This window comes from Silurus meridionalis, chromosome 25, assembly GCF_014805685.1.
Source record: "Silurus meridionalis isolate SWU-2019-XX chromosome 25, ASM1480568v1, whole genome shotgun sequence".
In the NCBI taxonomy this organism is placed as follows: Eukaryota; Metazoa; Chordata; class Actinopteri; order Siluriformes; family Siluridae; genus Silurus; species Silurus meridionalis.
In genome coordinates this window covers 3,620,404-3,635,778 of record NC_060908.1, presented here as the reverse complement: position 1 = coordinate 3,635,778, position 15,375 = coordinate 3,620,404, and the positions used below count along the sequence as shown (strand labels likewise).

Here is a 15,375-nt window from a genome sequence, read left to right as displayed (position 1 = left end):
AAATACTGTTCATATTTTTACACCTTCATAGTATTGAATTCCCTCAGAACAAGTCTCTTTACTAGAGATTGAACCACAGATCTGTTTAAAATGTATAAAAAGTAGTAGTGTAATTTAGGGATTAGACCATTTATTTAGATAGAAAGATAAATATATATATATATAAAATACATACAGAGATATATAGATATGAAGATAATCTAGGATGTACAATAAATACACAATTATATACAAATATAATTGTCCAGAAATTATACAGAATGTACAGCCCAGAACTGCATGATGCATCTTTCACATAGTACCATGTGTTATTTCACCTAAAACATAACAGCTACAACAACCTACATTACAAAATGCATTAAAACCGATACAGGTCAGATCTAATCAAGAACAGATTCAATGCAATAATATTTCTAGAACATGAACAATAGTATCAAATATACTATATACTAAAATATATAAAAAAGATATACTATATATATATATATATATATATATATATATATATATATATATATATATATATATATATATATATATATATATATAAATTGAGGGTGATTCTACTGCTGCCAAATGTCAAACCAGATCAAACCCTTCATTCCAATACAACCTAATTTTGCTCCAAAATCTAGTGGAAAGCCTTTTTTAGAAGAGTGAATCTGATTATCTTTACAGCCAGAGGGGAACTTCATCAGGAAAGGGAAGTTCAACAAGCAATATGTCTGTGATTGACTACATGTTCATGCACTTTTGGGTTGTGTAGTGTACTTGTGTATATTTGTGTGATCACAAAGTGGTAATGAAACCTGTATATTTGTGTGTGTGTGTGTGTGTGTGTGTGTGTGTGTGTGTATAAAGTGATTGGATTGCAGGTGAAGCTGGAGAATCTCTCCCCCATGACTCAGTACATCATAGGTGTGAGGTTAAGTCGGGAAGGACCCGGGGGCGCAGGAAAAATAGGACCTAATGCTACTTTCTATACACAGAAACTTGGTAATACACACACACACACACACACACACACACACACACACACACACACACACACACACACACAATCCTGTTTTTAGAAAAGAAGGTTAGTTAAAAACTAAGAAAAAATCATTAAATTAAATATACATTTAAAAAAAAAGTGTAGTTTCAGAATCAGGATGAAATAATAAAATATTACAATTAAATCACAGGAAGTTTTTTAAATAAAAATAATACAGAATGTGTTATACTGCATATTAAAAAAGATATATATTTAGCATAATTGTTACAAATAGTTTAAAAACAGTTTTGTTAAATTTTAGGTATAAAACGGTTTTTGTGCAGCACATTTACACTGTAAATAGTTTTTCTGACATTCTGACACTAAATGACGGTTTCTTTGAAGGTAATCTTCAGCCATACATTTATAATAAACCATATTTCTGCATTCCTACTAATTGTATTTCTCAACATTCCTATTTTGCAAGTCAACTCTACATTTATTAGGAGAGTAAAATGTGTTCCTCTCTCTCTCTCCTGCAGATGTGACTCTCCCTACAGGACTGAAACTGACCCCGGTGAATCAGACGTCTCTGTCCCTGTCCTGGGATTCTGCTCCCGCCACAGATCTGGCTAAAGACGACTGGTGTTACGATGTGGAGTGTGAACAGGTTGAGGACTCCGACATGCCACAGAGGTTCCAGCTGCCTCTAAACTCCACCGGCATCCAGCTAAACAATCTGAGACCCAGACACAAGTACAAGTGCAGGGTCAGTTTGAACAGCAAAGCAGCAGGTCACTTCTGCCCCACGGTCAGCGCCTGGACCCTCAGCAATGGTAAATTAGGGGCTCAGTCTAATGTTGCGAGATTGTTTTGGAAATGTTTTGATTTTGTTATAGGACCAGGCGATATATGAAGTTTAGAAACTTTCAATTAGAACTATTCTTTAACTTTTACACATCTCCATTCAAGGTTTGAAATCAATTTTCATAAGAAATTTAATACATATACTGGTACTGAAACTGATACTGTTACGAATACTGATGCCAGGGTTATTAGGAGTCACTGGTTCTTATGGGTTCATGATAATGTTTTTTGATACTTCTACTTACTTGCCATTAAAGGTAATTTATATATATATATTCGTAGGTATTAATGGCTTCTGTTTTATCTCTGTCAGTTTTGAGACATTTCCCAGAAGCTGTGCAGAAATAATAGACATAATAATAATATGGGAAATGCTTTTGTTTGGAAGGTTGTGAGTTCAAATCGCAGCACCATAAACCTGCTTTGGATTAAACCTCACCTGCTTAGTTGTATAATTGCCATACATGTTAAAGTTCAAGTTCAAGTTAATTTCTGTAGCCTTTTCACATTGGGCATTGTATCAAAGCAGTTTTACAGAATTGAAGGATGTTTTGGAGACAAGGTGAGGGAGGCGAGATTGAGATGGTTTGGACATGTGCAGAGGAGGGATATGGGACTGAGGATGGAGCCATCAGAAGGGAGGAAAAGAGGAGGTTTATGGATGTGGTGAGGGAAGACATGCAGGTAGTTGGTTTGAAAGAGACAGATGTAGAGGACAGGGGGTATGGAGACGGATGATCCGTTGTGGCGACCCTTAATGGGAGAAGCCAAAAGAAGAAGAAGAAGTGTATTAATCCCTGATGAGCAGCCTGAGGGCGACTGTGTCAAGGAAGAAACCTTGAGAGGAACCAGACTCAAAAGGGAACCCATCCTCATTTGGGTGATATCAAGAGTGTGATTATAAATTTTAAAAACAATACAAAACGCTGGAAAGTGAGAACTAACATGAGCACCAGAGTGTTAGATTATGAGTAAGGTCCTTTCTACTGTCTTATACAGTCGTTTGAGGTTATGGAACCAGGAGCTACTAAGCAACCCATAAAATAATTTGACATCTGAGATCATAGCTCCAACACCAGCTTCTCCATGCCAGAGCCTTTAAACACTCAAAGAGGTCCAATGTCCAAACTCTACATGAAGTGGAATCCAAATGGCACTGATACGTCTCTTGATGGTTCGGGATGTTTGCGGGGTCGGCATCTATTTCTTTGAAGGTCCATAATCTTCATGAGGTGGGACAGAACTGGAGCTAAACTACTACAAATAAGAGCTAAATGTGAGACTGTTCTACCACAATTAGTGAACTTTTTAGGAACAACTACATGTAAATGTAATATATGCTAGATAAAAGCAAATAAATAGAAGATTCTTTTGTATCCATTTTAGTACATTAATTAAAAAAGGTTTTATTAGGAAATTAAATAAACAATTGCTCACTATTTAAAGTTGATTAAAAAGTTTCTAATCAGTTATATAGTTACTAATTCATATGATTAAAAAACACAATTACACTGTTGAATTAATTAATTAATAAAAGCAATTACAGTAATTTATCTTTTAAACCCTCAATGAATTGATTAATTCAACAAAATCAGATACTAAAAGAAATTAAATATTTCAACAGTAAAATTCATACTAACAAAATAATTATTAACCATTTGAAGTTTGATTGAGGTTAGGTTTTAGGTTTAGATTAGGTTTTTTTAATTAGTTATATATTTTTAATAATTCATATTAATAAAAAAAAAGAAATTAAATGTATTGGTTAATAAATAAACCCTCAATTAACTAATTAATTCAACAAAATCTGATAAAAAAAGATACATTTTTGCCGTCTGTATTGGTTTTGATCCAGATGTCAGCAGTCAGGCAGCAGAGATAGTGACAGTAGCAGGAAATGCTGTTTGATTAAAAAGACTAGCAGATTGCAGACCATCAGACGATACACAAGATTGAGAAACAGGAACTTGGGAAGTGATCAAACAGACGATCAGAGAGCAAGGTGGAACCAAAAATATTTCCAAAAATCACAAGCAATTCCAAACACCCGTAATTATTTTCCCGTTTCCTTAAAAAACTCTTCAAGAATCTATTTTTGCATTTAGACATTATATGGACAAAAGCATTGGGACTCCTGACTTTTCCAACCATATGTGGTTCTTCCCCAAACTGTTACCACACAATTGTTTAGGATGTTTATGCAGTAGCATAAAATGTAGCTGTTCCAGCATAACACTGTCCCTTATATATATATTAGTTTTCGTTCTTTTGTTTCTTTTCCCCCTAAAAGACAACTGAAGGACCTTTAAAGCTATAAATCAATAAGAGCATGTTGCTTTAGACATAATGGTAGAAATGATCTTGAAATATGATCAGTCATTACTCAAAAGCTCATTTCTCACATCCCCATTTTTTATTTATTTATGCAGAACCTCCTCCTGCTCCATCTGATGTCTCCACCTCGAACATCACCGATTCCTCAGCCATCCTCACCTGGTCCATCGCTGAAGGCCACTCCATCTCCAAGGTGATCATTCGTTACCAGGAGAAGGTGGAGGCGGTGTACAGCCAGCAGGTGGATCTGGAAGTGCAGCCGTTCCAGAATTCCATGCACTTCATGCTGAGAGGTCTGAGGACAAACACAGAATATCAACTGCATCTCTGGACTATTAATAACATGGGGGAGAGCAAGAAGAAGGAAGAGGTGTTTCTGAGGACACTCACACTACAGGAGAGCTCACGTGAGGACACACGTGCACACACACACACACACACACACACACACACACACACACACACACACACACAAACAGTCTGTATACTTGTAAAAGGTTTCTATTAAACAGTTGTATATATTCTGTGTTTCAGGTTTGCATGGGTTCAGAGCTGATGGAAACATGCTGTTTTATGCCATTCTGGGATCTGCTGGAATGACCTGTCTCACCATCCTGCTGGCTTTCTGCATCGTTCTCCAGCTCAAGAGAGCCTCCTTACAGAGACGCATGGTGTGTGTGTGTGTGTGTGTTTATTGGGAGAGTTTTTTTTTTCTAACTGGGCACCAAGTGTTCCCAAAAGCATAGGAATATTTGACAATATCTGACTTAGACATTATGGAGATATTTGGCTGGTCCAACCTTTAAGGATGACATAGTAACTATATATTTTTTTACTTTTATTATTATTATTAATATTGATATTATTATAAAATGAAAAATACTAACATTTCCAAAATACATTTTACAATTTAAAAAAATTAAATAAAAAAATAGATATACAAGTATAAATATATAATATATATAAATTGTGAAATGTATTTATTTTTGAATTATTATATTATTTATATATATTATTTATTCAAGTATAATGATACAAGTATAAATATATAATATATATAAATTATGAAATATATTTATTTTTTTATTATTATATTTATTTATTTATATTATTTATTTATTGAGGTATAAAAGTACATACAATTATAAATATATAATATATATAAATTATGAAATGTATTTATTTTTCAATTATTTTATATATTTATTAAGGTATAAAAGTACATACAAGTATAAATATATAATATATAATATATATAAATTTTGACATTTATTTTTGAATTCTTTTTTTTTTTTTTATTTACATTATTTATTTATTTTCATTTTTAATTAAAAGCCATAGAAATCCTCTATGATCTTGTTTCAGTATTTTTTTTGTTTTTTGATGGTTTCAAAATTCTTTCCGACCAGATTAACGTTTCCTTTTAAAAAAAAAATGTTTCTGTATTTTATAAATTTACGCTCTACTTTTTACAAGTATTTCAGAGTGTAAAGAGCATGCAAACCACTGCACGCTTACACTTCCTTTCCAACCTCTTAGGATTCTGCATTAACTCAGCTGTTGCAGGATCACGCATGCGTTTTGTCTCTAACAGTGATGTCTCTCATCTCTCAGAGAGAGGAACCTGTGGTCCAGTTTAGCTCCGGGTCTTTAAACGTTCAGAAGAAAGCGACGAGCTCGACACAGGCCGTGTCCTACCCCATGCTGGAGTGGAGTGACATCAAGTTCCAGGATGTGATCGGAGAAGGAAATTTCGGCCAGGTGCTCAAGGCTCGGATTAAGAAAGACGGCCTGAGGATGGATGCTGCCATCAAGCGGATGAAAGGTGAGGAGTGTAGTAGGTTATCATACTGGTTTAGTGTCCAGTTTTTAGAATGGAATAAATCTCTAAATGTTCTGTTTTTATTTGTAATAGAATTGAAATCTTTGTCCACTTTGGAGCATAGAAAGCACCAGTAAAAGCATAAACCTTCAGCAGCATGTAACCGAAAATACGCCAGGAGGACGTTTTGCCTATTATGAGAAGAAATGGTGTTTTATCTTGATATATTTTTAGGAATCATTTTATTGAGATAAATCAGCAGCAGTGATGATTTGATGTTCCAGATCACAGTCACTGAACGGTCATCACTCCATCCTGACTTGGTTGGTGGAAATGCAGGATGTACAGGAAGACAATATTATTTGAAGCCACTCAGGGGGTGTGTGTCTTCATCCCCCTTTATTAGAGCTTTAAGAAAAATATTGAAACCCACAGAAGAATTAAAACTGTGTTGCAAGATAAATTCCTGATGATGCCAAAGTCATCCGTGGCCAGGATTCCAAAAAAAAAACAAAAAAAACCCCCAAATCTGTTCATGCTCTCTGGGTGAAAGATTATTTTATATTCTCTGTCCTTTAGGAGACTTGTGAGACAAAAATCATGAGGAAAAATTATTGCATACTTACCCCGAATTCGTGTGTTTCTCAGAATACGCTTCCAAAGATGATCACAGGGACTTTGCGGGTGAGTTGGAGGTGCTGTGTAAACTAGGTCATCACCCCAACATCATTAACCTGCTGGGAGCCTGCGAGCACCGAGGTGTGTAATATATCACTTTTCTGAATCCAAGCTCATTTTCCTAATTTCCATTTTCCTTGATGTTTTCATGAGCAGTTACTGCTTTTTTTTTTTTTTTTTTTTTGCTGTGCTGCCCAGAGTGATCCCTGAATAAACACTGTCATCACATTGCTCACCTCACAGCCGAACTCTGCATCTCTCTCTCAGGTTATTTGTACCTGGCAATCGAATACGCTCCTCACGGCAACCTGCTGGATTTCCTGCGGAAAAGCCGCGTGCTGGAAACAGACCCGGCCTTTGCTATTGCTAACAGCACGGCCTCCACGCTCACCTCCCAGCAGCTCCTACACTTCGCCGCAGACGTCGCTCGAGGCATGGACTACCTGAGCCAGAAACAGGTCTGTTTCTCCATAATGCGCAGAAATTCTCAGATCCTATGAAAACATCGACACATTCCACTTTCATATTCTGAATAGAGTTAAAAACGTCGTTTTTTTTTTCCTCAGAAAGATTGCACGCCATTTTATCTTTTTCGGGTGTTGAAAATCTTGTGGTAGATTCTTCTGGTAGATTCTGGATTGATTTACAAATTCGTATACTGACCTATTAGGAATGGTATAGCACCTCATAACTTGTCTCATGTTTTAACTGTCCAAACTCCAAGGTGTAATCTCCGCTTCTCTTCTTTTAGTTTAGTGCACCCCATTGAGATTAGACAAGTCAAGGCTTTGTTTTTTTTTTAAATCTGCTCTTAAAACGTATTTTTCCAGGATAGCTTTCAGGCGATAGTTGGATTTTTTGTGTGTGATGTATCTGTGATGACTTTTATTATTATTATAATCATTATTTTGAAATAATCTGAAATAATACTTTCCACACATCTCATTTTGTACTGAGGAAAGTTCAAGAGACCCAATGAAAACAATTGTACTCTAAGTACAGTTTAACTACAACTGTGTCATTTTAACAACATCAATCTGAGAAAGAGATGATGTGAATGTAAATTTCTGGTTCATTCTGGTGGTTTCCAGAATGTTTTACGATGTTCATGTGGAGACAATTGGGGCAGTAATGGCTCAGTGGAAAACGTTCTGGGTAACTGACAAGAAGAGATTGCTGTTGGTCCAATATCATGTCAGGAGGTTTGTATCATGGCTGACCCTGCACTCTGACCCCAACTTCCTAACTGAGATATATGAAGAACATTGTGCTTTATCAGCTACTTCTTTCTCTTTTTCAAAACCACACTCCTACCTACAAAAACAAAAACCCTTATATGGAATAAAGTTTGTGAGCAGAAGATTTCAGTGTTTTATGGAGCATACAAATCCACAATGAATCCCCATTCGCTGTTACAATAACCTCCAGTCTTTTGGGAAGATCTTCCACCAGATTTTGAAGTGTAACGATGGAGATTCTTTCAACCACGAGAGTGTTAGTAAAGCCAGGTACCGATGTATAGTAGGTGATGTGAGGGGTGCGGTCAGCGTTCACATTCATCCCAAAGGTGTTCAGTAGAGTTGAGGACAGAGCTCTATAGCAGGAGATCTTCCATTCCAAAACATGTAAAGCAGATTAGAGGCAGCATCCTAAGACATTCTATACAATTGTGTGCTTCAAACAAGTTTGTGGTAACAGTTTGGTGAAGAACTACATTTGGCGAGAAAAGTTAGGAGTCCAGAAACTTTTGTCCATATAATGTTTTTTTAATATGCAACTCTGATTTGTATTTTCTTAATTCAAATAATTTCCTGCTTCTTGTAGTTTATTCACAGAGACTTGGCAGCCAGAAACATCCTAGTGGGTGAAAACTATGTGGCAAAGATTGCCGATTTCGGGCTTTCGCGAGGACAAGAGGTGTACGTGAAGAAGACCATGGTAATCTCATCTCTTGTTAGATAATATTTGAAATCTGTAATCATATCAGCACTATAGAACTTAATGGATCGAGGAAATCGTCTGTGTTTTGTGTTCAGGGCCGATTACCTGTGCGATGGATGGCCATAGAGTCCCTCAACTACAGTGTGTACACAACCAACAGTGATGTGTAAGATACTCCACATTCTACTGGCTTAGGAAGATGAATGATGAATAATTCAGACCTTTAATACATGTAAAGTAGAGATTAGTGAAGTAATTGTTTCTTCTCTTTTACTTTTCTAGGTGGTCATATGGAGTGCTTCTCTGGGAGGTAGTGAGTTTAGGTGTGTTTATAAGATCAGATCTAATTTTCACATATTAAACCAAAACTGTTGCATAACATCATCCCAAACTGTATGAGAGAAGAGTTTAGATGAAAAGTCCATCTGGAAAATAGTGCTGTCAGTAATACTGAGAAAACGAAAGACATATCCATAGACAATACCTGACATATAGATATGCAATAAAACACTCCAGTGTGTGCTGTTATGGGAAAATGATTAATATTTATATACAGTGCAAACTCGATACTCACGGGGGTTACGTTTTATGACTCCTCACGAGAAACAAAGAACCGCAAGTTTTTTACTCTCCTTTTGATGGTTCCTTTTTCAAAGGGAATTGTGCATGAAAAACATTTTTTCAAACATTTTAATGTCATTTATTACTACAAACTCTTTTGAAATTACCTCAAACTTCCGAGCCACTCGCGGATTCTTGCGAACTTTCAGGTTCCAAATGAAAAGTTGCGAACTATTAAGGTTCCACTGTACAATATTTTGCCATAAGGAGACATCCTGAGGTGCTTTGTTTATCATATTCATACAACAGAGCAGCTATGGGATTAAGGGCCTTGCTTAGGGGCCCAGAGGTATCAGCTCTATGTGGCTGGGATTTAAATCCCTTTCTGACCAATCAGATTCGAGAATTATTGGTTAAGGCATTGGACTATGGACCTGAAGCTTGCCTTAACCAATCAGCTACACTAATTCTCGAATCTGATTGGTCAGAAAGGGATTCATTCTCAGTAAGACTCAGCACCTCGCATGTTGAAGGTTTTCCTGCATGTCCTGTTGTGTGTTTTTTTTATATTATATAGAATATATGGGACACTTTTTTTGCCAAATTCTGGAACGCTTGATGTTCTCAGCCAAAAAGTGTTGGAGTGGAAGATTTTCTGCTATAGAGCTCCAACCCTACGAACCATGTTGCGGTGAATGTGAATGCTGTCTGCACCCCAAACCCCCTCACCTAACCTTGAGCATACATCTCCACAAGCACACTCCAAAATGTAGTGGAACATCTTCCCAGAGAAGTGGAGGTTCTTATAACCTGAAATGTGGATTGAATATGGAATAGGATGTTTAAATAGCACATACTAATCTTATGGTTACGTGTCTACAAACATATCAATATATAGTTTGCAGTGATTTGGAAAAAAGATGGTTTTTGTAAGTTTCTTGAAGAGCTTTTTGGAAAATTAAGGTTCCTATTGTTCCTTTGTGGCTAAATGAGCACAAATCTCCACAAGCACAATCCAAAATCTAGTGGAATGTCTTCCCAGAAGAGTGGAGGTTCCTATAACAGGAAATGGGGACTAAATGTAAAATGGGAGAAGCAGTAGCATTTACAGTTTGTGGAAGAACCTCATACGTAGGAGTGTGATGTTTAGGTTTTCACAAACGTATATACAGTGTATAACAGACATTTGAACAGGACAGACTCTCTATAAGTATTTTTGATGGTGTTAATTCTGCTTGCGTAGATCTCAATGTCTAACTGTTTTTTTGGCAGGTGGGACGCCCTACTGTGGCATGACCTGCGCTGAGCTTTACGAGAAACTTCCTCAGGGTTATCGCCTGGAGAAACCACTCAACTGTGATGATGAAGTGTAAGTGTGTGTGCTGTTAGACATTATTCCTATCTCATGGTCACTCAATGAACATATTAATAAACGTGTTTTTCCATGCTGGTTCTTTTAGCTATGAGCTGATGAGGCAGTGTTGGAGAGAGAAGCCTTACGAGAGACCATCGTTCGCTCATATCCTGGTGTCGCTTAACCGTATGCTGGAGGAGAGAAAGGTAGGTCACGTTGGATTCCACGTGAACCAGTTCTGGATTCGGTTTTGGATATACAGTGAAAAAGAGCCTGACCTTTCATTATGTCATGTTGAGAAGCTAGAGCAGGAGTTTAAGTGGGTTTAAGTGTGATTGTAATAAAAAACGAAACTCTTGAATGTGACGTGAAAATGATTCTTGATTCTGCTCCCAGTGTTCATCCAACGACCAGTTATTAAAGCGAACATTTCCCATGAATCTTTTCTGTTTTTCTCGCTTTCTCTCTCAGACATATGTGAACACGACGCTGTATGAAAAATTCACCTATGCGGGAATCGACTGCTCTGCTGAAGAGGCCGGCTGATTTTACCTCCCAGTGCGCAGTGGACATGTATCATAAAGTTTATGCAATCCTGTGATCAGGATTCACGGACTAGAGATTTTTTTTGCACACATTGTGTCTTTTCTTATTACTATGATAAAGTTTTAGATCATACATCTGTGTATTCTCATTTGTGTTGCTTTGTGATGCTGAGCGATTGTGTGTGTGTGTGTGTGTGTGTGTTTGTGAGAATGAGTGGGTGGGTAAGTGAGAGTATGTGAATAAATGAGTGAGTGTCTGAATGAGTAAGTGGGTAATTGAGAGAGTGTGAGTAGGTGAGTGAATGAGTGAGTGAGTGTGTGTGCGAGGAAATGGGAGTGTGTGAGGGAAAGAGTGAGCATAACTGAGAGAATGTGATTGCATGAATGAGTGAGTGAATAATTGTGTGAATGAGTGAGTGTATGAGTGAGAGTAAATTAGTGTGTGTTTGTGAGTGAATGAGTGAGTGTGAGAGGAAGCTGTTCTGCAGTATGTAAACTGCCCAAGCTGTAGATGTGTGTTGAAAATCCTAAGCTGGACATGGCAGCCATTTTGAAAGTTTTGGCTGCTGTATGTTGGGCATTGTGCAAAATATTGGATAACTTTCAGTGGCTTTTAAAGGACCAATAAACTTCTTGTGAAATGCTATCACTTGGGTAAGAGCATTGTGAAATACTGCAACACAACCATATTAAATCACCCCCTGCTTCCTTTATTAATCAACCCCCAAATCACGAGGGAAGAATCCAAAACGTAGCAGTGGATCACTTCACGCTTTCCTGTTATTGTCGTCCACACTACAGATGTTTTTGCACTGAGATGGGCCTCCTTATTTATGGAGTATTGAGCTGATTAGGCACTTTGGGACAAAACCCATACGATTAGTGCTGCTTGCTCAGCAGTTACTCAGCAGTTCAGATGATTTGTAGAACCGGAAGGTTGTAAGTTCAAACCCGAGGATTGGCGGAGAGCTACTGTTCGACTTTCAATGCTCAGAGGAAAAGTTCAACACGCTCAGAGGAGAGCATTAACTGCCTTATTTCTTATACATGACCTAAGTGACGTCTGTGATTAGTGGGAGTCTTTCTGATAAAATAGCCAGATCAGGGCCAGTTATTTCTTTTACAATGTTATTAAGACTTAGATCGATGAACTCCAAAGATGTTGTGAAACTTTTGTTGACCAGAAAGTTCACTTTATGGCACCAAGTGTGAAGGGAAACTGCTTCTGAAGCCAAGCAGTAACTCAGGAGCCTTGAGTGTATTTTTAAAAGGACAGGTTGAAAACCATTTCAAGGAAATCAGAGCATTGTTACTTGAACTTTGTGAAAGAAACGTTGATCACAGCATTTGCTTGTAGAACCCTGCCGGACAATTAGGAAAGGAACAACGTGATTAGTTATATTCACGATATTTTGGCAGATGCCCTTATCCAGAGCAAATTAGAACTGAGAAATTGAGGATTAAGAGCCTTGCTCAAAGGCCCAACAGTGGCAGCTTGGTGATGCTGGGATTCGAATGAGAGAACATCCAGAGTTCAATGCCTTAACCACTGAGCTTCCACCAATTTATTTACAATTTTCTGATTATGATGGAGTTACAATAACCACACCAACATAACTTAAAAATATCATAGACTTTCCTACTCAGAGTCTTATAGAATGGTGATTATTATGGGGTAGTAAACTGTCATTTGTTAATAATTTAACAAGTTACAGTATATAATTTTGAAAAACAGAAATTTACACAACAGTAATGTATAAACTTTACAGTATAAACGTGCTCTGTTTTAAAAAGGAGAAAGACAAAAGCTAAAATTAGGCTTTGAAGCAAAAAACAGAGAAAATTACGAGACCGCTGGCGAAAATAAGGCGTCTCGCAAGGCAGGAGACGTGTAGATCCTGGCCCAACGTATTGTACAAATATTAGAATGCAGCATGAAAATTATAATTTTTACAGTATCGCACTCTTCATTGTAGGATCGAAAAATCGCAAGTCGAACCATTGTAACTTGGGCACCTCTTTTTTTTAATCGTTAGAAGTAATAGGCTTTGAATGCTGATCATCAAGTAATAAAATTGAGCTGAAATCAGGTTAATGAATCTCTAACTATCTCATATAGCTATGGATTTCAAAAGATGAGCTTTGAAGTACTGTCTCTCTGTTCAGCATATTAAATACAACAAAAAAAAAATGACATAATAAAATACAAAATTTAGATGGGATTTATGTTTTTAATCCTATTATCAATCAGCATTTCAGCATTTTCTGCCTTAACCAAACTGTATTCAGTTACCATTTGTACAGTATACAAGCAGCAGGTTATGGGAAATGAGTTCAAATCTGAAGTCCTTAAAAATGATCTTAGGGCATTCTTCTGCAGGATTCAGCTTCAGCTTTTTCCCTCTGCGCCAGGATCGTGAACACCTCGTAGACCCGGAACGTGGCAAATCCGGTGGCCACGAGGGTGGCGGCTCCGAGGATGTACCACCAGTTGAAGAAACCGAAGGAGACGCCCTTGGCGATGCAGTAGAGCCCGAAACACACCAGGGCCACTGTGGAAAGGATCTGGACGCACAGCGGTGGCCCGGAGGCTTCCGATTTCTCTCCCATGGCTGACTCACAGATGTCCCGAAGCTCACAGCTGTACAGAGAGACGTGTTCTACAGAGCATCGCCACACTTCACTTCATGAAGACCGTGAGCGTCCTTCCTCATGCATAGAGAATCCCCATCATGTCTGGTTGCTTTGCCACGCAACACTTATATACACTTCAGCTTACAAAAAAAACCAAATCTGTCATAAAAACCAGCTGAAGGTAAACTTGAGTGCTAATCTTCCTCTCAAAGTGTAACAGGATCATCTGAAGTGTCCTAGCCTGGATTAGCCGTGCGGATATACTGTACACACTATCGGGAGAAAAGAGGCAATCAGCGAGAGTGTGTTTTCTAAAGAGCTTACAGAAGACGAGGTGGAGATTTGAAGCCGCCAGCTAGAAATGCTGGCTCCTTGTTTCTGTCCTTGTGGCGCCACCGAGAAGTTTGTCCAAGTGCCAGGAGAGAGGATAAACCAGGTGGAGTGCAAATCGTTTAATAAAAACAGACGATACATAAGCTAGAGCTAATATCTGAGTGAAAAAGTGGTGGCTAGCATAATTTAATAACATATAGCAAGCTAGTAAAGATTATAAAAAAATGTGGCTTGCATGTTTAGCTGCTGGAAGACCCACACAAGCCATTTAATTACATACACGTGCCAAATAGGTGACTCAACCACTGTGTAGATACTGTGTAGACAGGTGGCATCAAAACGTTTCAAAGCTGGTTTTGTAACACAGTAAACAGACAGCAGCACAAGGCTGCACGCACAGTCACAGAAAGCACCGACCTGCATCACCTTTTGCCAGAAACAACACAATCTCACTCCAATACTCACCAGATTTTGCTCCTGCGGACTTTGCCCTCTTAAGATCTGAAGATCCAGCTCAAAGATTGACGTCTAGACACCACTGCAGAGATCCAGCGTGCAACGCAGAAGGTTTTTGACACGCTCCAAAAAGAAGGCTACCAGGACAGAGGTGGCAGGAAAATCTGGGGGCGCTGTATTGCTGTACAAGGGGACTATTTTGAAAGTGATAGTGTGTAAACATACTGTAGGATCTCCTGCTATACAGCTTAGACCTTCAACACTATTGGAATGAATGTGAATGTAAACGGAAAATAAATAAATAAATGAAAAAAGAAAACTGACGCGCTGTGTTGTTTGTTTAAAATTAAGCGACATCCTGAATGTTCCTGTAAACTCATCTGCAGGTTCTTAAATGTTGGAGTTGGGCTTGTGCAAACTTTTGCACCCAACTGTAACAAAACACTAGTCTCCGTATGTGAACAAGAGAAGCGATCGAAAGAGAAAGAGCGAGAGAGAAAGAGAGAGCGAGAGCGTGAAAGAGATAGAGCACGAGAAAACAACGAGAGAGAGAATGAGCCAGAAAGAAATTGAGAGATAGCGAAAGAGTGAGACAAAGAGATAGAGCAAGAGAGAAAAAAAGGTGATTGAGAGAAAGTGAGAGAGAGAGTGAGCGAGAAAGAAAGAGATGCAACCTGAAGGTAAACTTTTGTAACGATAAACACGTGAGATTCTTTTTTCTTTACTTGATATTGTGTTTATATATAATTTTTTTCTTTAGGTTAAACCTCATAAATCGAGAGCAGCTGTTAGAAAACAAATACAAAAATTCTCTGTGAAGATCCCCCCCCAAAACAAACAAACAAACAAACAAACAAACAAACAAAATGAGCTG

The 15,375-nt window shown here is 37.8% G+C and overlaps 1 protein-coding gene across 1 annotated transcript in view; it reads left to right on the top strand.

The window, feature by feature from the left end:
* Positions 1-11,211, top strand: part of tek (TEK tyrosine kinase, endothelial) — a 28,524-nt gene extending 17,313 nt beyond the window's left edge. The window contains exons 11-23 of the mRNA XM_046839120.1: positions 862-996; positions 1,519-1,812; positions 4,273-4,584; positions 4,712-4,848; positions 5,792-6,002; positions 6,648-6,758; positions 6,945-7,135; positions 8,502-8,615; positions 8,714-8,784; positions 8,901-8,941; positions 10,452-10,548; positions 10,640-10,739; positions 11,005-11,211. Of these exons, the coding sequence (XP_046695076.1) occupies positions 862-996; positions 1,519-1,812; positions 4,273-4,584; positions 4,712-4,848; positions 5,792-6,002; positions 6,648-6,758; positions 6,945-7,135; positions 8,502-8,615; positions 8,714-8,784; positions 8,901-8,941; positions 10,452-10,548; positions 10,640-10,739; positions 11,005-11,079 (1,889 nt within the window). The 3' untranslated portion in view covers positions 11,080-11,211. The remainder of the gene's footprint in view (positions 1-861; positions 997-1,518; positions 1,813-4,272; positions 4,585-4,711; positions 4,849-5,791; positions 6,003-6,647; positions 6,759-6,944; positions 7,136-8,501; positions 8,616-8,713; positions 8,785-8,900; positions 8,942-10,451; positions 10,549-10,639; positions 10,740-11,004) is intronic.
* Positions 11,212-15,375: the final 4,164 nt, after the last annotated feature.